This window comes from Apis laboriosa, unplaced genomic scaffold, assembly GCF_014066325.1.
Source record: "Apis laboriosa isolate Shangri-la unplaced genomic scaffold, ASM1406632v1 scaffold9_cov152, whole genome shotgun sequence".
NCBI lineage: Eukaryota > Metazoa > Arthropoda > Insecta > Hymenoptera > Apidae > Apis > Apis laboriosa.
Window position 1 is genome coordinate 1416218 of NW_025224966.1, and position 25577 is coordinate 1441794.

Consider the following 25577-nt stretch of genomic DNA (forward strand, 5'->3'; position numbering starts at 1 on the left):
TCTCTCTCTCTCTCTCTCTCTCTCTCTCTCTCTCTCTCTCTCTCTCTCTCTCTCTCTCTCTCTCTTCCTAAAGCTTCTCCGCGAGAAAATATAATTGAAAATCGCGATACAATTCGTCCCATCCTCGACGGGTTAGGACAGACGAACAAGAGATGAAAACAAGCGTTTCTGGCTTGTGGGATGTTGGCATTCATCTATCTATCGCGAAACCTTCGAGTCGAAAGATCGCGCGTCGCTTACTTTAATCTAGACGCGTCGCGATGCGTTAAATTAAAATCGGGTCGTCGACCGCTCGGCCCTGTCTTTTTCTCCATAAATCACGATGCACCGCATTCCCATCAAACACATCACAACAACGCCCTCCTTTTCGTCTCCCTTTCATTCTTGCTCATTCTCGCTTACCAATAGGCGAACAATCATGAACGTAGCTGCATACGAGAGAAAATGATCCATTCTCGTATCTAAAATACGAGTGTAAATATAACAAACGAACAAAATCTAATGTGCATATACCATATATATATACACACGATCGATCGAGTTTTCGAGTGGAGCAGAAATATCGCGAACGGCGATGCGAAAATTTGAATGAGACCGAGTTGGAACGGGAGCGGAAGAAGGTATAGACGGACGTCGATTATTACGCGGTATAAAACTGATCGATGTACTACCGGTTGGGTAGATGGATGGATAGAAAGCATGGATAGACGAAGCGTCTCTCGTTTGAAAATAACGTTCCAGATGTTTCGAGCGTGGCGCGAGGAGGAGAATGACGCTTTCGGCTCGAATCGATCGTGGCTGCCAGACCACGACGACTACTCGGCTCAGACGTCCCACGTTTACGCGACAAATAGAAGCGGCCAGGCTTAATTCGTTTCTCCACGACGATCGAACGACAAACTCGTACACATAGATCCCGATTAAGAGATCTCGATTGATCGAATCAACGCAATAACGACTCTTCGAAAACCGATCGAAGCAGCAGCTGCCTTTTCTACTACCACTACTGTTACTACTACTATTGCTGCTGCTACTTTCTATCGCGTTCGTTTCGAAGAGTCGTTCCGCGGAATCGCGATCAGACGCGGTATGTGACAAACTCGAACGTAGCATAGGTATATACTCTATAAATATAGCGGATATTTGGGAAAAAAATTTGCAAAAGTCTTACTCGAATAATTCCGAAATCTTTCCTCGGCCAATTTTCCCGCAAATCTTCTCTCTCTCGGTATGAATGTTTAATACGGACCGGCTATTTCGTCGAAAGTATTCCATTCTTTTCGTTTCGAGGCGTCCTCCGCCGCGCCAAATGTTAACTCTGTCGTGTATAATCGAGTCACGTAGATTTCTTAAGTCGGAAAGCTTGTCGAACGCGAGGGAAAAGGATTTTCTTTTTCTTTCTTTTTTTTTTTTTTTTGCTTTCCATTCCATTGTTGGGATGAAAAAAGAAACGGGAAGAAAAGGAACGCGTTACATTTTGTTAATAATATTCGACGAATTCGTCAGAGAGTCGTCAAATTGAGGAGATATGGATCGTAGACGATTGGAATTAAATATAGGTAAAATATTCGGAATAATATTTTTAATCGGAAAAATGGCAGATAACTAGCGAAGCGTGATTACGATGCATTCTACGTGGTGTATCGCGGTGATAAGAAAGGGACGAACCCCTCTTGTGGGGCTGCTGACCCGACAAACCTACGCGCCCGTGTACACAAACTCGGAAACGAGCGCCGGATCGATTTCCAGAGAAATTATTAACCCAGTCAAATCTTGTTCGATTCCAACTTTTGTTATTACAACGATTTATAACGAGAATTCAATATATAGGAGAGAGAAAAAGAGAGAAAGAGAGAGAGAGAGAGATGAGATAGAATAAATTTAAGAAAATCACGTACAGCCACGTGTTTGCCGAAAGTAAATGCGAATACATAAAAGAAGTCTCTAATCGGCCATTCTTTACACCCCGGTACGCGTTACAGACATGGTATAGTAGTACTGCACACTTTCGTATCGGTCCCTGCCCTTAAACAGTGACTCACTCTCGTTCCGTCTCCTCTCGTTCCACCTACGATTCATTTTTTCCCGTTCCTTCCACGTATAACGATATTAACGATGTCCACGATGTATCAAAGAAATTCTAACGCGAATTTCTCGAAACAAAAAAAACTTCTATCTTTGCCCCACGAAAACATTTCGAAATCTGAAAGCGAAAGATTTGCGAGGCATAGCGAGGATATTTTTAGAGGATGAAAGGAAAGGGAAGGAGACGAAGCGACTACGTCGTTCGTCGTTAGACCATAACGTAACACCGCCGCCCATTCTTCCATCTCGGATGAAAAATGTTTCGTACCGAATGGTTTTTATCAAATTTATTCGACCAAAAAACCGCCTATCGAGCCGTGGACAAACGGCTACGAGGGGAACGGAGGGGGCCGCAAGAGGAAGGGCATAGAGAAAAGGGGAGCGGAGAGAGAGATAGAGAGGGGGGAAAAGAGCAACTTATCGACTTGGCTAGGGTGCATTTTCCATCGTTAAATTCGAAACGAAACAAGCTGGGTCAGCTGGAGGGAAAGCAAAGAGCGAGTAACGGGGAAAGAGAAGAAAGAAAGAGAAGGTCGAGGGCAAAGGGGGAGGAGGAGGAGATGTTCGCGCCACGGCACATTTCGTGCGTAATAGCACTATGTAACGAGACGCGCGTTTTCGTCCTTGCATATACCCTATCACCCTAACCGCGTGCCCAGCGCACTTATCACACCGATCGAGCCACCATAAATATCTAAGACATCCTACAGATGTATATCTATACCGAGCAGAGCTATTAATGAATTCGCTGGCCGATTCCGTACCTAGAATTTCATCAATTATTAAATAATTATTTGAAATGATGATAGAACAAAAGCGGAATTATTTATTACGCTATAATATTTAACTAAAGAGGTTTGCAAGAGAAATTAGTTTTATTCGAGGCAAAGAAAAATGTTTACATTTCGCGTCACAAACTTTACCAGAATATTTGGATTATTCTTCTGGAATATTATTTCTTTGGTTCGTCACTTATTTCGATCGATGCAATATAACCGTTTCCGAAGAGAAAAGTTTCGAAACGAGAAAGATATCGGAGATGGAATTTTGTAAGAAAGATATGAAATAGGTCGTAGATAGCGAAGGAAAAATAATAGTTTTCGAACGATAAATAAAAAAGTTTCATCTAAAATTTTGTTTTATTTATTTACTCTATTATTTTCGATATATTATTGGATAACTTATCGTACACGAGATATCATCGCGTGAATCAACGAATAAGAATTCAATCTCGTATCGTTTATTTTCATATTTTATAAATCGTGAGAAAAGCTCGAATTCCAATAACGAGCACGTGTGTATTCCAAGATCATCTCGTGCGTACTCTTTCGCAGTAGGCGTCCACGCGGGCGTATATACCTTTTGTTTATTTACCGATGCGAGGACTCATACGAGGAGTATCAAAGGTTGGCACTGTTTCAAGAACTATTTTCGTTTGTAGGCTCTCGCGTCCTCGTTGCACTTTCCGTTTCCCCTATATTTTCGCCTCGTAATTCTCTTCCACAGCGGTCCCCAGTTCGCCTTTTAACGACATTCAGCGCGACATAGCTACGTTCGTAAATTTTTGCGACCAGAATTTTCCATAAAAACTCCTCGATGTTTCTTTCAAGCGCGATGCGATTTCCGTTTTCTGTCCGATCGAATTTCTAACCGTGCCAATAGTCTTCCTCCATCGGCCATCTGTCAACCAACCAACCTAATTCTCTCTCTTCATCCTTGTCGCGTATGTATACGCAATACCGTACTCTTTCAACTTTCACCGCGTTCATTTGGGACGACGTTTTATCGTTGAGATCTCTAAGCAGAGATTAAAAAACAAGATTCTCTTGTCCCTCATACGTTGTACAAAAAATTTATTATTATTTTTACGTGATTTATTCGATCATATATCGGATATAATCGACGATAGAACGAATTTTCATTGATGAGTCGAGCAGGTAAAATCAAATTCATAATATCAAGTGTTGCAGACAAATATTGATTTTGATCGAGGAAACGAACTATGAAGATAATCGTATCCGCTATAAAGCGCGCAACTTGGACGAAACAATGTCGCTTCGTTGATTAATTCTCGCTCATCGCAGCGAGGTGTTATATCAAAGCACGAGATTTCATATTGAGACGAAACTTGGACGAGGAACTTAGTTTAAACGGTGTTAAAAGCCGATATTCGTTTCCAAAGCAGTTTTAATTTGAGTTCGTTAAATCGTGTCACGAAGAAAATAAAAAAGGAGGAAAGAAAAAGAGAGGTGAAAGAAGGCAACCACGCTCGTAACCACAACCGTAACCACAGCGGTATTAACGAAGATACGAATGACCGTTTTGGTCTTTTCCTCGAGAATTCATCACTCGTTCCGTATATCGTGCTCGACAGCCAGCAGACCGGCTAGTCGAGCATATGAAAGCCGGTCTTACGTTGTATTCCGGGCTGACGCCATTTTCCAACAAGTTTCCATTTATGGAACCTAATGGTACGCGACCCGTCTAAAAGGTCTCGCGATTCTCTTTTGCCAAGGCATCGATCTTTCGAATTTCCACGAATTTCCATTTCTCTCAAGCTATCGCTCTCGTTCGAAACTCGTTCACAGTTCTATCAGATCGATAAAACGATCGTTCAACTCCGTCTCGCTAACGTCGAAATATTACTACGAAAATATTGACTTTGGCAAATACTCTCGAAGAGGTGTTGACCGCCGATAACATAAATGATGGTGGTGGGGGGGATGGCGTGAGAAACGGGACGAATTGTCGCGAAAGAATACGAGGATAAAATCGAACGTCGAGGGGGAGAAAATATAATAAGAACACTTGTCGAGAACACGGTGCGCCGTTCCAATTTCTACTATGCTCTCGATTGTACACGGAAAGGCCACGTGGACGTCCTCTTTTCTACAGATTCATCGAGACCCTTTCTCGTTTAAAGGCGTCGAACAATACGAATTTTACGCTCCCATACGGCAAGCCGGATGCGTTGCTTTTTATCGCGATCACGATTAATCGTGAACAATTAATCGTGGAAACATATTTTTCTAAGCATATTTTTATATAAGCGTAAGAAAACGTATGAATCGAGCGAAATACTAAGCTTCAGATTATTCTACAATTCTAATAAATTTCAATTTCGTTGTATCACGTTGTAATTATTAAAAAGAAGGAAAGTTACGTTGAATTTGAAAATAACTAAACAATTCGTATAATTTTAGATAACGAGAAATTATACTTTTTAGCAGATCTATAATTAGGAAATTATACAATAACGTTTTTAGAGAAAACGATCCGGAAGAGCAGGCGAGATCGTGAAAATTGAAAACTGATCCAGTTGTCCGGAAATTTCGAAAGAAAAAACGCACATGCAATGGAGATGCATAAAAACATTCGCGTCATAAATTCGTAAATCTATCGTTGATTTAAAACTTTTTCTCGATCTTTTTCTTACTCTAAATCGCGGTTGTTGATCCCTAGTTAAGTATAAAAATATACACCAAAAATAATCACCATGTTCGAGTATAACGTGATGACGTGAATGACGGTAGAACCAGTTTCGTCAAGGTCACCGTTAAATCTCTCCTTCAATCGAACCAGATTACTTACTACTGAATAATCCGTAAAAAAAAAAAAAAAAAAGAACGATCGACATTCATCGATCTTTATTGACCATCGATCTTTTTTTATTGACGATAAATAAAATTAAACAAAAATAAAAATATTAAAAACACTCGCCTTTTGAGCCTTGCAAGCTGCGGCCAATGGGAGCACATCGTGGGGATGAGCTGCATGGCGATCTCGAAGACAAAGAGCGCATATCGCGATCTTGCAAAGAGCGCAGTAAAGGGTCAACGGTTCGCCGTTATGATCGGTACAGAGAGGCGTAGTTTCCGCGTTCGAACCGCGAACACCTTTACCTCCTCCATTCGATTGCCAGCTGCCTCGAGGCGGGCCCAAGTTATGCGTCGCCAAAGGTCCCCTCTTTGGATGACACGATTCTCTGCACGCGTCGCAATACAGAACCTGAAACACATTCATCATATATCTCTCTATAAACATATAAGTCTGTAACATATTTATTTCTATTTTGTCGAAAAATTTGTAGATTGTGTATCACGATACAGTTTGTTATATAATTGATGATTATATATAATCATTTGAGATACAATAATTTCCTTCTATAGGTATTAAGTATAATTATAATCTAGAAAAATACATGTATTTAATACATGTACTAGGAAAGGAAAATGAGGAATAAGATAAAGAGGCAAACGTTTACTGACCTCGCACTGTTCGCAGGCGACGGTAGCGTCCCGGGGTTCAGCCTCACACATTTGACATTGCAGTCTCGTGTTTCTCGATTCTTGATATTTTTCTACGATATGTTGCATTGCCCTGTATTTGGGTAAATTGTGAGCTCCTCCTTCGTCAAAATAAACGGTTTTCTGACAAACAGGACAGGAGAGGCATAAAGTGCCGCCTGATGGTGGAAAACCTCCGTTTCCGGGTGTGCCGACATAGCTTCCTGGTCGCGAGCTAGTTGATGTGCTGCTGCACACTACACCAGAATCCGTTTCGGAAAGAATCGAAAGTTTATCCGCTTCCTGATCAGATCCCGGTGCATTCGATGAATCAGTCGTCGATTCTGGAGGTGAATCCGGTGGTGCTTGCAGATTAACCGCGCACGCAAGACAAAGAGCATGCCAGCATGGTAATAGCACCGGTTCAACGAACAATTCTTTACAACAAGGGCATCGTAACTCGTCCTCCATCCTCACGACTCGTCACGACGAGAAACTCGTCGCGCGCGCGCTTCGCGCCTTCTACTTCACCGACGACCTCGACCGTCCGACTCTCTTCCAACCGATCCTGGCTCCCCTCTTTCTCTCTTTTCCTTATTTCGATTGTATTTTTTTTCTTTCCTAATTTTTTCAATCGTTTGCACTATGCCTTCTTCTTATGATTTTTTTTTTCAACATACCTTTCGTTCCACGCCTAATATAATATTATATCTGTCTATCTTTCTGTATATTTTTCTTTAAAGTCTTTAGCAATAATAACGGAACGAAAATGACAACGTACGCTTATTCACTATTCGTTCGCAAAGAAAAGTAGAAATTTTATTTCGATAATGCTTTCACGACTCATTCGTCTCGATTATGAACCACTATATGGATACATTCTCAAATCAAATCATATTCGTTTATATAAATCATTTTGATCAATTTAATCTCTTCTGTTGATTGATTATCCTTCGCCTATGGATTGCACATACATCACATGAAATTTGTAAAAATATCGACTTTACATTGTTCGCTGCTCTAGTTTGCAGAGACGCCCCAATGCAACTCGTATCTTTTTCTTCTTAACTAAGCCTATTTGATGCGTTTAACGATTAAACTATTATTATAATTACACGATTCACTCTTGAAAATACATGTGTGTGCGTAAATTTATCACTTCGTTTCAGTTTCGTAAATACCGGCATAACAAATTCACCATACGACATTCACTGTAGAACGTCACCGAGTTGACTGACTCCCGACGCCGTAGTACTTTCGCGCATCACAACTGCGCACCATGGCTCAGGGACGACTCTCTCCACTTACCACCCGACCTTCATAATAAAACATTTATTTTTCATTATATTACATTTCTTTTATATTTATCTATTTTATATATTACGTATATTTAAGTATATGTATTATACATTATATTTCAATAAAAACATGCCATCAATATTATTAAACTTTTATATAATATTATAAAAAATATTAATAATCACAAATAATATTTTTAATATTTTTTTCATAATATATCTTTAAAAAAATATAAGAACTTAATTATTATAAAAATATATTTATATTTTTTTTAATTTTTTTATTGTATTAAAATTTATTTCAATATTTGTCAATCGATTTTCTTAATATTTAATATTTAATACTTTATTTATATACATATATTTTTCTTTTAATATTTTCAGTCATGAATAGTGATAAATTCAGTGTATAATACTATTTTGATCTTTTTACTCTTTTTTACTATAATCTCTAATTATAAAATTTCTTTTTTTTTTTTCTATATCATCATATTTTTACTATTTATCATTGGTTCATTTTCTATTCAATGTGAAAAAAATAAAATCAAATAAAAGATATTTATATATATTTGAAAATAAAAAAAATGGATTCAATGCTAAATCATCGATTATATTATCTTATTTTTTAAAATAATATAAAAAAATAAATAATTTCGTTAGAAATATATATAAATGAAAATCATTTTTTCTCATTATTTATAAAATCCTGATTTTAAATTACATGTATACATTTCTTTATTTCTACATTGATTCTATATTGCTTTTAATTAGCATAAAAGAAATTTATTAATGAAACATTATCGTCAAATTTAATATTGAAAAAAAATGTGTGGAGGCGCCACATACTAGGTAATAGAACTTCATCAAGCGACATCAGGCAAACACTGAAAATTGACGTCAGAACTATGTATACATTTCTCAGTTCGGTAAGCAAATTATCATTAGGTGATATTTTGCAAATATAACATCATAACATGAAATGATACCTTTTTGAAAATTTACAGGTAAGAACATGGTATGTTTCCTCTCAGTTGCGTTTTCTTCATTGGTCATTGGTTAACACATGTGCCTTTTATTACACTCGTACTTACAGTGTTAAATATATCATCAAAAGCATCGTAATGCAGCGTTAATTGAAGAGATCAACCTTTATTTGCAAACATATTTCTAAACATAACATTGATATTCGGTAACGATGATTTTTTTTTAATTCAATTAAATTTAACATATAGCATATAAGACAATTCCTGTTCCGAAATTTCATAGCTAAATTCTTAATAATAAATAATATCAATAACTTTGATAATAATAATAATTGAAAAATAACTTTCTTAAAAATTTTAATAAATCTATATCTTTTCCTTTTTAGAAAAATTTAAAGTGATAAATCAGTGTGCAAAAACAAACATGTTTGCATTCTTGACAAAAAGAATTTTGTTACAGCAACTTATTTATATACGTCGTTTTGGATGTAAAGCTGCTGCTACTACTACTACTAGTACCACCTCTACCACTACTACTTCCAAGTTAGTTGATTTTATGATGTGCAATGCATTAAATCTAACTTTTAAATGTAACTCTATTTTTCAGTATCATTATTTTACGAGTCATTTTTAATATCAATCATTGATCTATATTCAAGTACCCATTATTTTTTATTTAATTCAATTAAAATTCTTTTATCAATTTCGCAATTTCAATTTCATTATTTTATTATTATGCACATTATCTTTCATAATTTCTAAATTCCATATTTTTCTCTGTTATATTTGTACATTGATGAGTTCATTTCTGTTAATAAATAGATAAAGATAAAAGAAGTTACATGAATTCATGCACGTATAATTAATGTGATTTGTTATTTTTTCAATTCTATATTAAATTAAATTACGCGTATAATCATTTTCAGTCCAGATTCATGTAGCTCGTTCGATCTAGTTATTGTCGGGGGTGGTATTGTTGGATGCGCTACTGGTCGAGAAATGTTAATAAGACATCCTAGCTTAAAGATAGCAATCGTTGAAAAAGAAAATGAGCTAGCAAAACATCAAACAGGGCATAATAGCGGTGTAGTACATGCTGGCATTTATTACAAGCCTGGCTCTATGAAAGTAAAAATATAGCAATAATTGTACATTTTTCCTAATTCGCCTCTTTCTTCCGAGAGAAATATTATTTTGTTTAAATATGTGGCATTTAAAATTGCATAATAGAATAACGCTTCGTTAAGGGATTTTTGATCCGGCAGGAAATAATTGCAGGCACGACTATGTGTGGAAGGTTTAAAACTGAGTTACGACTATTTTTGTAAACACGATATATCTCACAAAAAAGTTGGAAAACTAATAGTGGCTCACAGTAAAGAACAAGTCAAACAATTGGATATCTTGTACGATCGAGCAATTCAAAATAATGTACCGGATATCCAAATAGTTGAAAAACATTGTATATCAAATTACGAAGCTAAATGCAAAGTATTAACATTATTTTATTTTTGAAATCATAAAAAGAGAATAAAAAAAAAATTAATATTAAGTTTAAAAATAAAATAATAAGAAATACGTGTGTTTTCTATAGGGAGAAAAAGCAATATGGTCACCATGGACAGGTATAGTCAATTGGGCAGAAGTTTGTAAACATTTTGGTAAAGATTTTCAAAAAATGGGTGGAAAAATACTTTTAAATTTTGAAGTTGTTGGTTTCTCAGAGATGACAGAATCTAAAGGGGCAAATGAATTAACTCCAATTTCAGTGCATTCGAAAGATAAAGTATATTAAAACTTTCACATATAGCCATCTTTAATTTGCAATATCTTTATCATATTCTATTATCGTAGTGTTTACCAACAAAATACGTGTTAACATGCGCTGGGCTACATTCGGACCGTTTAGCAATAATGACAGGATGCGATCGTAGCCCACAAATTATTCCCTTTCGGGGAGAATATTTGTTGTTGAGCGAAAGCAAAAGAAATTTATGCAGCACCAATTTATATCCTGTTCCAGACCCTAGATTACCATTTTTAGGCGTTCATTTTACACCTAGAATCACTGGCGAAATATGGCTTGGTCCAAATGCAGTTTTAGCATTTGCAAGAGAGGGTTATCGGTACGAAATAAATATATTTAACGATCGAATATAACGATTAATTATAATATATTCTTAGGTGGCGCGATATAAATATAAAAGATTGTATAGAAATGGCAAAATTTCCAGGACTGTACAAATTATGTATTCGACATTTTGTACCAGGATTAAGAGATATGATTAAATCAATTTTTTATCCACTTATAATAAGAGATTTACAAAAATTTATCCCCGAAGTAACTATTAGAGATATAAAAAGGTAAAGAAAAGAATATTTTCTTCATATTCTATCATATTATAAATATACTATTTAAGTTATTGATTGCATTTTACGTTTAATTATAGGGGGCCATCAGGTGTTAGAGCGCAAGCATTGGATAAAAATGGCAATTTAGTAGATGATTTTGTTTTCGATGGAGGAAAAGGTAATATCGGTAAGAGAGTAATACATTGTCGCAATGCACCTTCTCCTGCTGCAACTAGTTCCATGGCGATTGCTAAATATATTGCTGATAAACTAGAAAAAGATTTTAAATTCTGACGAGTCCGACAAGAAATTCGGATACCAAATTTAAAAATAATCCGTGTTAATACATATAAAAATAAAAATTTATATTTGAAAATAAATACGTAAAAAAATATGTGCATTTTGAAAATAATGTGTTCATGACTTATGTACATACCGTAACGTGCAATAAAACATACTTTATCTTCTTCTTTATCGCAAAATTTTTTTATTAAAAAAAATAGTTTCTAAAAATATTTATATTTTGATATATATTATTATAATAAATGATTTTAATTCATCTGATCTTTTTCATTTCTTAATTTTTCTTCTATTTTTTCTTTTTACAAGTATGCATGTAACTTCTGTATTTCACACAAACGATGACGATTGCTTTGGGAATATTTTTAGTCAAAATAATTTCTATTCAAATAAAAATAAAAATTAATATCTCTCATTATAATAATAAAATATAAAAAACTGCATTTAAATAAATTTAGTAATATAAAAAAATTAATATAGAAATACCTTTCATAGAGATGTTTAAAAATGATAATTTTTGTACAATATTAAATTATTCTAAATCCTTTTCCTGATATCATAAGAGAAGAATTTGCAAAATCCCAAGCTGTTGTTGAATGAAATCCTATATTTGAAAGAACAACTCCATATTCGCTTAGTGCAAACATAGAGTAAACTGCAAAAAAATGTTTATATTATATCAAGTTTTATTTTTACTTTATTTTATTTTATTTTTTTTTTTTAAGTCAGTTAACTCACCTAAAGGTTCACAATATTTATTATGTCTGTAAAAAAAGTAGCCTGCAAATAATATACACAATAAATTCAACATCATAGATCTTCTCTTCCATTTTAGAGAGATAGCTTCAGAAGATTCTTTAGTAATATTACGACAGTTTCTCATTATATAATATGCTATCTGCATATGAATGACAGATGTTATTAAAAATGTTATAAAAGATACTTTATGAAAAACTGAAATGAAGAAAAATTAAATACTAAATTAGTTTGTATTTCAAAATCACATATTATAATGATTATCTTATATACATACCATAATTCTCATTGGATGTCCAAAAACTTAATGATATAAGTGATATGTTTTCAATAGCATAGATAACAGTTGCAACATTACAAATATTTTGTGCCCATTTATAGATATGCTCTTTATAATAACGGCGATACATTATTAATACTAAAATTCTTACCACTGCTTGCATAGCTATTGCAATTTTCCAAACATCTCTTTGTGGCCTGTAATGTCCAATCGCAGCAGATACAGATGGTAAAAAATTATAAACCTAGCATAAAATATTATTTATAATATATATACATGCATATATGTATATATTAAATATTAATAGAAAAAATGCTTACTTTACAATGTGTGGAAGTCGAATGCTCAAAATTATATACAACGGACCAAGTGATACAAAATAAAAATGCGAAAAAAGGTAAAGATACTGTAAACCATGCTAATTTAGCAAAATGTAAAACGTATCGCGTTTGCAACATGTCGTCTCCCACTAACGGAATATATTCTGACCCTACTCTCGATTTATTCATCCTGTTATATTCTAGATTATATTTTACGTCATCGCAAACGAGTCTGATACTTTTAACAGGCTAAACTTATAAAACACTTTATTGGTATATTTAACATGCAATCCACCATTCTTTTTTTGATTTCGTTATTTGACATTAGAAATAAAAATTTATATTGAATTGAATAATTAATATCATAAAATTTACAAAAAAGAAAGGTTAGCACACCGAAACTTTTAGATTTTTTTGACAGAAACATTTTCGAAATATCAGATATCACATAACATTTTAACGCAAAGACAATCGATCACTCATCGCATGCGCAATACGTAACATATTTGGATATGTAACCACAGATAAGATACAAAATAGACTTAACATTCGATGTATTTATTCTTATGTCACTAGTATATCATTTAATATCATTTTCAATATTATTGATTTAGTTCATAGATTGGTAATAAGATTATGTAAGATAAAATTGGTTAATAATGATTGAAAATGAAATTAAATTTCAATAAAATTAAATAAAAACAATACAAATATTTTGTTATAAAATATTTAATAGACGAATATGAAATGTTACATTTTATACTTGATTATAATATTTATTATAACATAATTATTATTAAAATAGAATAAGAATTAATGAGAATCATTTCTGAGTGAAAAAGATGATTGTTTAAAGAGATATCTTTGATATTTAAAAGATTCCCTAAAGATAATTTTTTATTTTATCTCTATTAGCCATTATTTGATATTTTTTCTTTATCTATTTCAACATTCTGGAAATGGCATTGACATCAATATTTTTATCTTTCTCTCACTCTTCTTATTTGTACTTTATGACTGAATTGAATACAATTTTTGCACTTACTGTTCTAAATTGTAAAGAATATACCAAACATTTTGATATTTTAGAATGTAACTTATAAAATTAAATATAAATATTTATTCTGTACTTTATCATGATGCAATGACCTCATTTTTATTATAAAAAACAAAAGTAAATAAATTGAAGTCATCGTTATCATCAATGTTTAAATGTTCTACCTTCAGATAGCGTTAGTTGATCGTTTATATTACTATACTATCGACTGTATTGTTTTTGTGTATTGTTTCATTGCGTTAATCTTTATATCAATATATTTATATTTGTACAGTGTTTATATTAAAAATCATATTTTTTAATTACGAAACGATATACAATGTGAATGAGATATATAAACGCATAAATATTTTGAGTGAATATATTAAATTTTTTTGAGGTTAGATTTCCATGCAGTTCAAATTTCGTTTAATGTTTATATTTCATTGTTCATAATTAATGAAGTGGCATTAAAAATTTTTCTTCAAGTTTTAAAATATGTAAGTATATTGTCGTGTACAATATTTTGAATATTTGTTATAGTAAATATCCACTTTAATATTATCAAAAACAAAGAAAAACGTAACAACATATTCATTTTTTTATTAGAAAAAACATTAATTTCTTTTTTATTGATAAATAAATAAATATAGAATAAAGATCGCATCGATATTATTCCATATTATTATGTATTATTTATGTGAATATTGGACATTAAATGTCCTTATTCTGACATAATTTTTACTTTTGTTTCATTCTTTCTCACTCCATATATATAATATATATATATATATTATATATATATGCATCAATATGTACAATATTGAATAGAAAATTTATATTTTCAATAAATTGTACCGTGTAATTTTTGAGAAAATTTTTTTTATTTGTGAAGTAAACTATTTAAAATATGAATTATAATATTAGTTTAGATTTTAGATATTTTTTTAGAATCCTATAATACAACTAATTAACTAACTAACTACAACTAAACACATTTATAATATTGGTTATTTCTTCTCATTATCATTGTCATAAAATGAATAACAACAGAAATAGAAATGGAATTATATATATAATAATTTTATATTTAATATTTAATATTTATTAAATATAATTTAATATTTATTTATAAATATTGATGAAACGAATAAGAAAAATTGTTGAAGGAAGTATTAATTTTTACTTTAATCAAAATATTAGAGATTAAAGTAAAACAAAAATAAATTAGAAAAGATAAGAAAAAATAAAATTCGATGAAAGAAAAAAAAGGAAAAAAAAGAGAATAAAGAAAAACGTCTGTTGATTCGGACATGTAGGAATAAGGATTAGATATCTTAGAGTTAGTTTCAAGTTTCGATCAAATTAGACGCAATGCGTCGAGATGGCTTGCCAGGAGGGCCGCAATATTACTCTATTACATTGAAAAGCAAGCGCGAAATCGTTCCACCATTCTTACTGGCAATCTCTTCGATTTAAAATGGTTCACATCATTCACATCGTTCTTTGAGAAACATTATTTTTACGATTATAGCCATGATTACCTTTAATCGATTTCCTTAAAATGACGCATACATATTTGCATTTTATCATAGAATATCGTGATTTGTATTATGCCAAAAAATCAAAAATGTCTCTAAACATGATCAATTGTTATCATATTCAAATGCTTTAAATCGTTATATTCATTTATAGAAAAATGTTTTAATAATAATGAAAAAATATTGAATTCGTCAACTCGAAAATAAATGTAAGGTGAATTGCCTCTAGAAACCTATCATTTTGATTCATATTTATCTTATCGGATAATTTGCATTTTCGCAAGAAACGAGGAAATTCTATATTCGTCCTGGCAAAGAGAGACTATCGGTTTCGTATTTGAATGAAAGTATCGTTGTCACCAACTTCTATTCGTGTCAAACAATATAAAGTAGATTATATACAAACCAACGGACCTCTCGGTCTCTGTCTTTCTTTCTATCTATGCATTTACTCTTCCATTATATCTCATCATTGCCTATTCTTTTCTCTTCTCTCGCTGTCCTTTACAATTGCGTAAGCATAATAAGTATTTACTTCCATACATACATCAATATATGCCAATTGTTTCGCTACATAGGATTGACCGAAAATACACGAATTGAATTCGCTATAAATTATATAATATATTGGCTATAAATTATAGCAATATGCAACGAAACTTTCTTTTCACATCACATATTGCGAATAATCCAAATGACATTTCGATCACGTAAGATGGAATGCTACAAAAGAAATTGGACGATAGCGAAAAACGGAAATGCGAGATTACGTTTATCGACGTATCTCCGTGAGTTATCGTTCTTTCTCGTTTTTTCAAACGAGTTTAAATTCCGAATTATCGTCCCGATAAGCAATTTGTTCGATAATCAAAAAAAAAAAAAAAAAAAAAAAAAAACAAAAGACAGGAATCGTTTAACTAGCAACCAACCATTGTACAACAATGGTCCCACGTTGCAAAACATTCTCAACAGACGCGTTACGTTTTACGTAATAATACCGTTAAAAGTTTTGTCTCGTTTCAGGTAAATTGGATCGGTCGCGGGTGAACTGAATAAAATCGACCAAACAACTCGAATAGACATTTACCCTCATTCTATCGAACCTCGATCTAGGTATATATCCCCTAAAGTATATCTTCGCGAATTTACGTCTTATTCGAATAAGGGATGCTTCTATGCTTTTTATGCTTTTTATTATCATAGGAGAATACGCTAACAGAAGGAGACTGTAAGAAAGCGAAGTCAACTGTGCTCGCGACGCGATATCGAATAAAACATCGAATGTTTGCTAGATACCAATTTTTGTACAATCCCATTATCGCATATTCGTCTCGAAAAAGGAAAATGAAAACTGTTTCAATGAAAGATCATCGATACAAGCTTTCGAATTTTCGCGAGACATCTCGTTCTCGTATCGTGCACGATCTTTTGCTCGATACGATCGTTCGAACTCTTTGCCTCCGTTTTATTTGCCAGTTTTCCGGAATAGCGCCACGAATAGCGTCACGTTTGTCGTAACCTCGATATGTTGTCGGGGCAGAGTAACAGAGTGTCGTTGAGCACATGGCGCCGTCCGATTTTCAAACGGATTTATTCCACTCGTTAACTCGAGTTGTATATCGTATATTGAATTGATCCTTCAATCGAAAAAAAGATTAAGGAAGAAGGGGAAGAGATGTGCTAAAATGCACGATATACGTGGAGAAATGTACGTGACAGTGATGGAAAAGCGAGAGTTTCCTTTCTTTTTTCGACGAAAGAAAAGGATAAACAGGGAAAAAAGGAAATGCAAGGATAGAGAAAAAAAATTGGAACAAAGGAAGAGAAGAAGGAGCGCGAGAGGAGACCCCCGCGGTGAATCAAAGTGGTAATGAGTCGAAGGGGGAGAGAGGGGGGAGTGGGGGGTCATAGTGATGCGAGGAGAGGCGGGAGACAAAGACAAAGGGGGGTGTATCGGCAGGGTGAAGTTGCGCGGAATGGAAAGCGGATAGAACAGACAGAAGGATGCGCGCAGGCGTGAAACGGACGCGGTGAACGCTCGGTATCCGCGTGGCGCGAGTTAGAAGTTGGCTTCGCGCTTTTAGTCTCGGCCCGTGTCTCTTCTCGTTCATCTTCGTTCACCCGTCCCGTAGAACGGCCAACGAGAAGGCGAGTTCCCGCTCCTGAGGTCGCCCGCCTGCGAATTTTCATCGAAGCCTCGAACGAAGGGAAGAGGAAAAAGGAAAGGGAAAAAGTGTGGAACGAACGGAGTCCGCGACCGGCCGCGGTTTGAACGATGAAGCGGATAGACGTTCGGATCGGCGATGATCGTCCTCGTGTTTTCGTCCTCGCCATGAAACGCCGTCCCCTTTCGTAGCATCATCCATCCCCCCATTGCATCGAGGGAGACGCGCGTTCGATGGAACGCGCCGGAACGGGTGAAAAATGTCCGAGAAGAGTTCGAACGAAATTCTCGAGGGGAAGAAGAGGAGCACCGCCCAGCGAAGATGGCGCATCCTTGCCAAGGCGTTGATAGGCACCGTCTCGGAACCGATCTCCGTCGATCCTGAGAACGAGATATCGGTGCGCCGTTTCACCAGCTTCGATCTGTTGAGAGTGAATCGGTTGGAGAGCAATCCAACCGCGGATCCGGATTCGTTCGCGGCTTGGTACGAATATTCGACCGTTTTGGACAACAAGTTGTTCACCATAGAGATACGCCGGCGAACAAAGAGAAATTTCACGGCGAACGAGTTGATCGGGTTCAACAATACGGGAAACATCTGCGTCTGGCCGTCGGAGGAATGTTTGGCTTATTACTTGTTGAAAAATCGGCATCTCTGTCGAAACAGAAGAATCCTCGAACTCGGTGGCGGTATGAGCTGTCTGGCGGGGGTGCTCGCCGCCAAGTACTGCGACCCGAAGGAAATCGCGCTCACGGATGGGAACGTGACCAGTGTGAACAACGTGCGACGAATCGTATCGAGGAACGGCATGTCCGATTTCGTCGAGTGTGGCGTGGTACAGTGGGCCAAAGCGGCCAGGGCGATCAGGGCAGCAAGATCGGTCAGACCGTTCCTACATCCCCATCCCAACGCTCTTCGAGTCAAGGTGAATTATACTTCTCGCGTGTTACGCGTTTCGCGCGCTCCTCTGTCGCGAGCAAACCGGAGATGATGCGTGCGTGCGTGCGTGCGTGCGTGCGTCCGTTCGTTCGAGCGTTCGAGCTTTTAAAACTTCTCACTCGGATCACGCGCCTGCGCACTTTTCTCCATCCAGTGCGAAGGAAGGATAAATTCCAGTTGATTTGCCGCCACGATTGTCCGCCACGCTAGTTTTCTATTTTCTATCGCATATCCGTTTATCGAAGAACCGTGAATCATTCGATATGCACGCGATTCTCTCGATACGATAATCTTCCGCGTATTTATTCGATGCACGTTGATCACGACGATCTCGTTTGCTATTCCAATCAATCTTTTTCTTTTTTTTTTTTTCCTGTTTTCGCGTGATCGTGATCGTTTGTATAATCGTCGTCGTATCTTCGGATGATTCGCACGCGGCCAGGATAATTGCGGCAAAGTGCGAAAAGAGAATTTGCATTTCCTCGTTTCATCGAAAGTTCTTCGAAGCGTTCGAGGAAAAAAACAAAAAAAAAAAAAAAGAGAGAGAGAAAACTTTTCGTGAATTTCTGAATTGAATTTTTACCGGTAGAACTGGAGTGGCGGCGCCAAGGATGTTGCAAAATTAACGGAAAAACTGTACGACGTGATCCTGTGCGCGGATTGTCTTTTCTTCGACGAGGCTCGTTCCGATTTGGTGGAGACGATCTACGGCTGGCTGGCAAACGATGGCCTCGCTCTGGTGATGGCGCCTAGACGGGGATCGACTTTTGAACAATTTGCGGAAGCGGCGATAAAGAGGGGTTTCGTCGCGCGACAAATAGATCGTTACGACGCTACGATTTGGTCGAGGCATCTGGAATTGTTGGAGAACAGCCAGGAATATTGTCCAGACCTCCATTATCCGATTCTTCTGGAGCTTACCAAGCAGAAGAAAACGTCGCCAGGATGATGAAACTTCGATCGTCCACCGCGTCGAAAAACGATCGCGTTTACGATCCTTTAACGAGAGTTCCTCCCTGCCCCTTCTACCGACCATTTCGGCCCATTCCCTTCTTCCATTCCGTTACCATTACCCGACTTAGCTTACTTCTTTATCCTTCTCCCCACCCCTCTCCCGCTTTTTTTCCAGATGTATAATACCTGCCGTTCTCTGCCCATCCGTTCCAATATATCTATCTAAGCGGCAACATCGCATAATCGAGATTATTAATTACACGTCGAATCCGTTCGATGTACACAAATTTCTATTAAGTTAGTTAGATAGCCATCGTTAAATATTGCTTATTCGTTGCGCGATATACCACGTTTTTTTCCCCCTCTCTTTCCCCACCAACGAGTCGAGTAAACGATAGTATTTCAAGTACCTGATGTTTAGACCGATAGAATTGAAAAATGGTTTGTACACGGCGTATCTGTACGATCTACGCTGTTGCCCTGCTGGCAAGAAAAATATTTAGAAATGACGCGACGAGGACGACGTGTTATACGTATACGGCGGTATATAACCGTTTTTTCGTTTCGTTCCGTTTCGTTTCTCTCTTCTCCGTGAAATTTTTTTAAGAAAATTATTTCCTTCCCTTTTTCGTGAAGAAACGTGTATTCGTCGGGTACATTCGTGTCGAACAAAAGCGGCCGATCGATCTTCGAAGAATGATCTCGTTTCACTCGTTTTACTCGATCTTCATAGATCGATTTTGACCGAATACTACGCTTCACATTTTTCGATCTCTATCGATATATATATATATATAAATACTTCTCGAATACTTTTCGATGGTATATATAGTATGTAAACTTCGATCTAGCTATTCGATCAAGGGTCCAAAATGAACCGATTAGAAAAATTATATATAGTATACGATCTTTGTTGTAAGGTAATAAAGACTTTTTTACCGTGCATCGTTACGCGTTTCAACAGTTCTTCTCAGATGGACAATTATATTCTTTCAAAAATAAACGTGTTGAAAAATGATATAATTTTCAGATTTGGAATCTCGCGAAGCGATATACATATCGCATGAATATTTATTCGTTTATACACGTGTTTTTGTTCGTTTGTTTGTCTGTTTATTTCGTTAATTTATCTATTTTATTTTCACGTTATCCACATTACGTTTCAATTTAATAAGATCGTTTCTTCTAGAATATCCGATATTTTCTTCCTTCCTTCCTTCCTTCCTTCCTTCCTTCCTTCCTTCCTTCCTTCCTTTCTTTCTTTATATCTCTTTTTTTGTTTCTTCTTCTTACTTCTTTTCTCGTTTCGTTACAACCGTGTTGCAATGTAAATCGAACCGCAGTCATGACAAAGGACCAACTTAGTTCAGCCTAGTCAAAGCTACCAAACAAATTTCCATTATCGCGTATTACCTATACTTATATACCTTTACGAAGGAACAACTATTTGTGTGTACGTGAGTATGTGAGTATGCGTGAGTGACAAGACATGTAAGAAAACATTGCAAATAAAATAATATTTTCATTTAACATTTCGATTGTGTTATCTCGCGATCAATGAGGGGAAAGAATCGAATCGGAGTTAAACGGTAACACGATCCGTCAAATCTTTTCTACTCTTGTTGATCATCCATTGCTTCTCAGATTGACTTTTTACGCATATATTTCTTCGATCCTATTTTTTTTTTCTTTGTTCTTATCTGTGATTACTCTTATTATTATACATATTATTATACTCGATTTATTCTTGCGCTCTTTTTTTTTAGTGGTCTCTAGTAGAATGATTTACTTTTAACGCGTGTCGATCCACGATTACACAATTCGATCGTCAGACACGAACTTACTCGAGATTATTTTTGACTTTCCGTTGAATGGAAACTCGTCCATTGCGGCCCTTTAGAAATTTATTATTAGTGTATATCTGATAGATGTTTATCAACCTTTCCCCTTATACAGGGGGATCCAATTCAACGCGATCGTGTGCAGCGTTGCAACGATTTAAAAACTACTGTGTTTTCGTTCTATTAATAATCCGTTAATAATCACTGTAAAAAAAAAAAAAAAAAAAAAAAAATATTTAATCAGATGCATTCGCGGAAACCGGCATTCTTACGATCGGTAATTTCGGCTTCAAACTCGCGATTCAAACTCGCGTTTAACGAACCAGATGCCGAAATGTTTTCCAGAAATAACGAAAGCCAGCTCCAGAGAAAATAGCATCGATCGTTGTTTCATGATTATGTTATCTCGAACCATATGGATCGATCGTCTTTCTTTCTTTCTTTCGATTCTCCTTATTCTCATTCACGATTCGAGGATGAAAAATGCAAGAATATATCGGATGTGAAAATACACGTACGAAAAATATAACGTTATTTTGACACGATTTGTATAAAAAAAAATTTTTTTTTTGCTATAAAATTAGTATCGATCCTCCTCGCCGAGTTTAAATCATAACGCTTCTTTTCTCTCTCTCTCTCTCTCTTCCAAAGATTAAGACGGAATAAGAGCATTAAATCGAAAAACTCTCGCTCTATATGGAATATGGAAGCTCTATAGAAGAACGAGAGAAAGAGAGAGAGAATAAAAAAGTAAGAAGACATAATAGAATGTTTCACATATAGGGCTGCTCGAGACGAACTATATAGACGAACCATATAGTGCGAAATAACACGGATATTTGGAAACGGTTGGACTACATTGGAAACAGTTTATCGGAATTTTCATATCGCGATATTCGATCGTTAATGAAAATGGCATGTGCGATCACTTCACCGCACGTGTATCGACTTGGTTGGAACTGGTGCTAGTTGTACGTATAGATCGTTGTTGGATCTTTGTTGTGATATATATAAGCAAAAAGATAGCTCGGTCACGATAAACTCGCTTTATTCGTATTTATTCATTGGGAATATAGTGGCAAGAAAAAAAAAAAAAAGAACAAGCCGCAAAGTCACGGTATCGATGTTGGATGCGGTTTACAAGACGCGCCTTTCGAACACGTAGGAACACAAGTATACAACCCTCCAAGATAAAATTAGAACAAACCATGAACCTTTTTTCCGCTCGGCCGTAAGAGAGCTATAAAACGATCTAACTAAACCCCGACGTTCGAAACGTCGTAATATATATATATATATATATTTTTTTTTTCAAATTTCGTTTACTGAATAATTTTCAAAGAGACTAACCTATTACGAGAAACGTTAGCAATTCATCGTTACTTGTAAGTAATCGTGTAACGAGTATCTTAAATGTACACGATCACAAATTTTTAGACACGTGAACAATATTTATGATGGATACGACAAATACGAGCCGATAGTTCCATCTCTCTTTCGCCTAAAAATAAATCGTTGCGTAAAATTAAGGGCGTGACCGTTAGTGCATCATCGTCGTCGTCGTTGCCATCGTGAAAATTACATTTTCTAGGTGCCAATTGTTTTTTGGCTGGCTGCTACCTACTTACCTCTGAAATTTATCAAAGATATTTCTGATTTGCGACGGCTCGATTTCTTGCTCTCTCTCTCCCCCCCCCCTCTCCATGTTTCCACGTGACTGCTTCCACAACTTCGAGCAACTGTGTCGCCCCCACACTCATCATGTTCTCTTCGCCCTATTGGAGGGAATCGAATTTTCGTTTTTTCGTTTGGCGGACGGTGATTGGTGGTTCGCGCCCGAAAATATTCCACCCGGTTTGGATGTAAACGGCCAATCTCGATCGAACGCTCGTGCCAAAAAGTAAGCACGAAAATATACTCTGGTGTTAGCCGATTACGAGAATCGTGCATGTTCGTTTCTATTCGCGTGCCAATGGATCTTCTCGAGCCTGGAGGGATTTTGCCCTCGCCCTCGACCTCGCTGCGTGAACAAACTCGTTCATTCAATCGGAAAATCATGATCGGAGAAGAAAGAGTAAGAGATTATCGATAGACGAAGACTACACTCTCGTGGTCAAAGAGCCCGTCTATTAAGAACGCTCGGCAATAACTCGTCGAGAAAAATATTAAGGAGAGGATATTTAAACACAAAGAAGATACGAAGGTACCAATTGGCTCATCAGACGATTAACTGAGTTGGCCAACCTAATCTTCTCTTTAGCTATTTTTACGACGTTGCCGCTATTAATACATGCTCTATTATTGACATAACGTGGCATTGTTGAAGGAATTGCGATTTCCTTCGATGCATGACTCGAAAACATTCGATTGATTCGTTAATGGTAAACGTCAAAGTTTAACAAGGGAGGATGGTTCCTTGTTTGAAACATGAAAAAATTATTGCAAAAGAGAAAAATGTATAAAAGCTAAATTTTTTAAATCCGATATTTCTTAAGATTGGAAAATTATCCTTTTTTTTTGTCGGATGATTTATAACAGATATCTTTTAATTCTTCGTTCTTTTCTTAAACATTTTATCCAATTAAGATAGAAATGAAATATACAAAAAAAATAATAAATAAACGAACAATATAGAAAATAGTATCGAATATATATATTGTTTCAGGGCGGACTATTGGAAATCTCAGGGTCGTAAATTTTGTGATTTTTGCAAATGTTGGATCGCTGACAATAAACCTAGTATCGATTTTCACGAAGGTGGCAAGAAACACAAGGAAAATGTTAGCAAACGGCTTAAAGAAATACATAAAAACAGCGCGAAGCAGGCGAAACAGAACAAAAAGATCGAAGACGACATTAAGAAAATGGAAAACGTACGTTCATCATATTTTCATTTAATTTTCATTTTTCAAATTTGCTAAATGATCTAAAATAATCTTTTTTATCTTTTTTTCTTTTTATACGTATATATTATTACATTTAGGCAGCTATGGCTGCGTATTTGAAGGACGTAGAAAACAATACAAGAGACATGACTGCCGATACGATTATTAAGGAAAAAATGAATCAAATAGAAACAAAAGACGTAGGTACTCAAAAATATTCTATTTAATATCTGTATTAATAGAAATTTTGAAAAAAAAAAAAAGGAAAGGAAATACATTACAGGTGCCAAATTTCAATCGTGTACCACCAGCCACCCCAGAAGCACAGCCTAGGTTCAAAAGTGAGAATAATCAACAGGTGGGACTTGACGGATAAAATCGATCGCTGTTATACCGAACGAACTATAATTCGTTTATCAACCAGCCATGCCAAGAATACATTTATAACGAGAGATATTTTAACAGTTTCAGTTTCCTCAGGAAATCGATCCGTGTGATCCAACTCTGGCTAGAAATGCAACGTCGCATCAAGTGAAATCTCAACAAAGAGGTGATCACAAAAATCAAGGGAAAAGCAAAGCAGGGAAGGGTAAAGGGAAGGGAAAGAAAATTCTTGAAGAGGAACGTGCTACGAAACCCGTTCAAAAACTTTGGTACGAAGCTCTCAGCCCCGAAGGGTACACGTATTATTGGAACATAGAAACTAACGGTGAGTCTATCTCTATGTATTCAAAGTTTTTCTTGCAGTAATAATTCTATCTTCGTCTTTCGTTAATTTATATCTCTATGCTGTGTATATTTTGTACGGCAGAATCCGTTTGGAATCCGCCAGAGGAGGGATACATGACATTTGCGGAACAACAAGAAGAGGCGAAAGAGCAAGCGCTTCAAGAGGAATTGTTGAAGCAATTGGACGAGGAACAAGCGATCACAAACGCGGATATCCTCGAAGAAAAACGGGCCAATGCCGAAAGAGAAAGGATGAGGGAATTGAGGAAGATACGTAACGCGCAATCAAGAACGGAGCAAAATATAGAGGAGAAAACGGAAACTGAAACCAAAGAGGAAAGCCGACCGTACAGACGGGACTATAGTATTCCGATAAAATCACATCCGTATGGACCGTGGCAGACCGTTCAAAAAACGTAAATATTTGAAATTAAAGATTAAATTTATAGGAGAAAATATTTTAATAAATCAAGATTCTGTTAAATAAATTAGCAAATGAAATAACGCTCGATGAATGTTTTCCGTTTCAGCGAAGTGAAACCAATCGATTTTCAATTACCAAAGCAGAAACAATTGCAATTACCTGTCTTTGAAAAAACAGAACCACCTTCCATACAAAGAACGTTCAAGGAAAAGACTATAACGCAAATTGATACGGCTGACAGCGATGAGGATGGAAAACCGGCTACATTTAAAAAACGAAAAATTAGTAATAAGAGTGTACGACAGAGGTTAAATGATGATTGATAAATAATAATAATTATAATTTTTTATGGAATATCACAATGCGTTTTTTTTTTTTTTTTTTTGAAAATTTAGAACCAATC

At 35.6% G+C, this 25577-nt stretch overlaps 5 protein-coding genes across 11 annotated transcripts in view; 3 read left to right on the forward strand and 2 right to left on the reverse strand.

Annotated features, from left to right (window-relative positions):
* Window positions 1-11574, reverse strand: part of LOC122719849 (E3 ubiquitin-protein ligase TRIM9) — a 23895-nt gene extending 12321 nt beyond the window's left edge. Inside the window, exons 1-3 of the mRNA XM_043946065.1 lie at window positions 11441-11574; window positions 6354-7687; window positions 5806-6093 (exon numbers count right to left, since the gene is read on the reverse strand). Coding sequence (XP_043802000.1) covers window positions 5806-6093; window positions 6354-6842 — 777 coding nt within the window. The 5' untranslated portion in view covers window positions 6843-7687; window positions 11441-11574. The remainder of the gene's footprint in view (window positions 1-5805; window positions 6094-6353; window positions 7688-11440) is intronic.
* On the forward strand, window positions 8373-11474 carry LOC122719765 (L-2-hydroxyglutarate dehydrogenase, mitochondrial). 6 transcript variants are annotated; one of them, XM_043945906.1, is made up of 10 exons: window positions 8374-8595; window positions 8674-8684; window positions 8763-8858; window positions 9039-9195; window positions 9579-9780; window positions 9931-10143; window positions 10247-10438; window positions 10507-10778; window positions 10837-11016; window positions 11103-11474. In XM_043945906.1, exons 4-10 carry the CDS (start codon window positions 9077-9079, stop codon window positions 11296-11298), a joined length of 1374 nt encoding a protein of 457 aa, XP_043801841.1. In that variant the 5' UTR covers window positions 8374-8595; window positions 8674-8684; window positions 8763-8858; window positions 9039-9076; the 3' UTR covers window positions 11299-11474. The 6 variants fall into 6 exon arrangements, with proteins under 6 accessions (XP_043801843.1, XP_043801841.1, XP_043801839.1 ...); XM_043945904.1 differs by having other exon boundaries at window positions 8374-8684; XM_043945905.1 differs by lacking the exon at window positions 8674-8684 and having other exon boundaries at window positions 8374-8673.
* On the reverse strand, window positions 11560-13143 carry LOC122719784 (post-GPI attachment to proteins factor 2-like). The gene is made up of 5 exons (XM_043945937.1): window positions 12661-13143; window positions 12338-12584; window positions 12043-12258; window positions 11791-11959; window positions 11560-11685 (listed from the first exon to the last, which is right to left on the reverse strand). Exons 1-4 carry the CDS (start codon window positions 12847-12849, stop codon window positions 11832-11834), a joined length of 780 nt encoding a protein of 259 aa, XP_043801872.1. The 5' UTR covers window positions 12850-13143; the 3' UTR covers window positions 11560-11685; window positions 11791-11831.
* An 808-nt stretch (window positions 13144-13951) lies between these two features.
* LOC122719774 (WW domain-binding protein 4) lies at window positions 13952-25554 on the forward strand. Of its 2 annotated transcripts, XM_043945918.1 has the most exons (7): window positions 13952-14196; window positions 23802-24009; window positions 24120-24221; window positions 24305-24379; window positions 24487-24730; window positions 24833-25166; window positions 25281-25554. In XM_043945918.1, coding segments are annotated over exons 1-7 (1182 nt in total). In that variant the 5' UTR covers window positions 13952-14194; the 3' UTR covers window positions 25498-25554. The 2 variants fall into 2 exon arrangements, with proteins under 2 accessions (XP_043801853.1, XP_043801854.1); XM_043945919.1 differs by lacking the exon at window positions 13952-14196 and having other exon boundaries at window positions 23887-24009; window positions 24124-24221.
* On the forward strand, window positions 17192-20827 carry LOC122719777 (calmodulin-lysine N-methyltransferase). The gene is made up of 2 exons (XM_043945923.1): window positions 17192-18327; window positions 18931-20827. Exons 1-2 carry the CDS (start codon window positions 17662-17664, stop codon window positions 19288-19290), a joined length of 1026 nt encoding a protein of 341 aa, XP_043801858.1. The 5' UTR covers window positions 17192-17661; the 3' UTR covers window positions 19291-20827.
* Window positions 25555-25577: the final 23 nt, after the last annotated feature.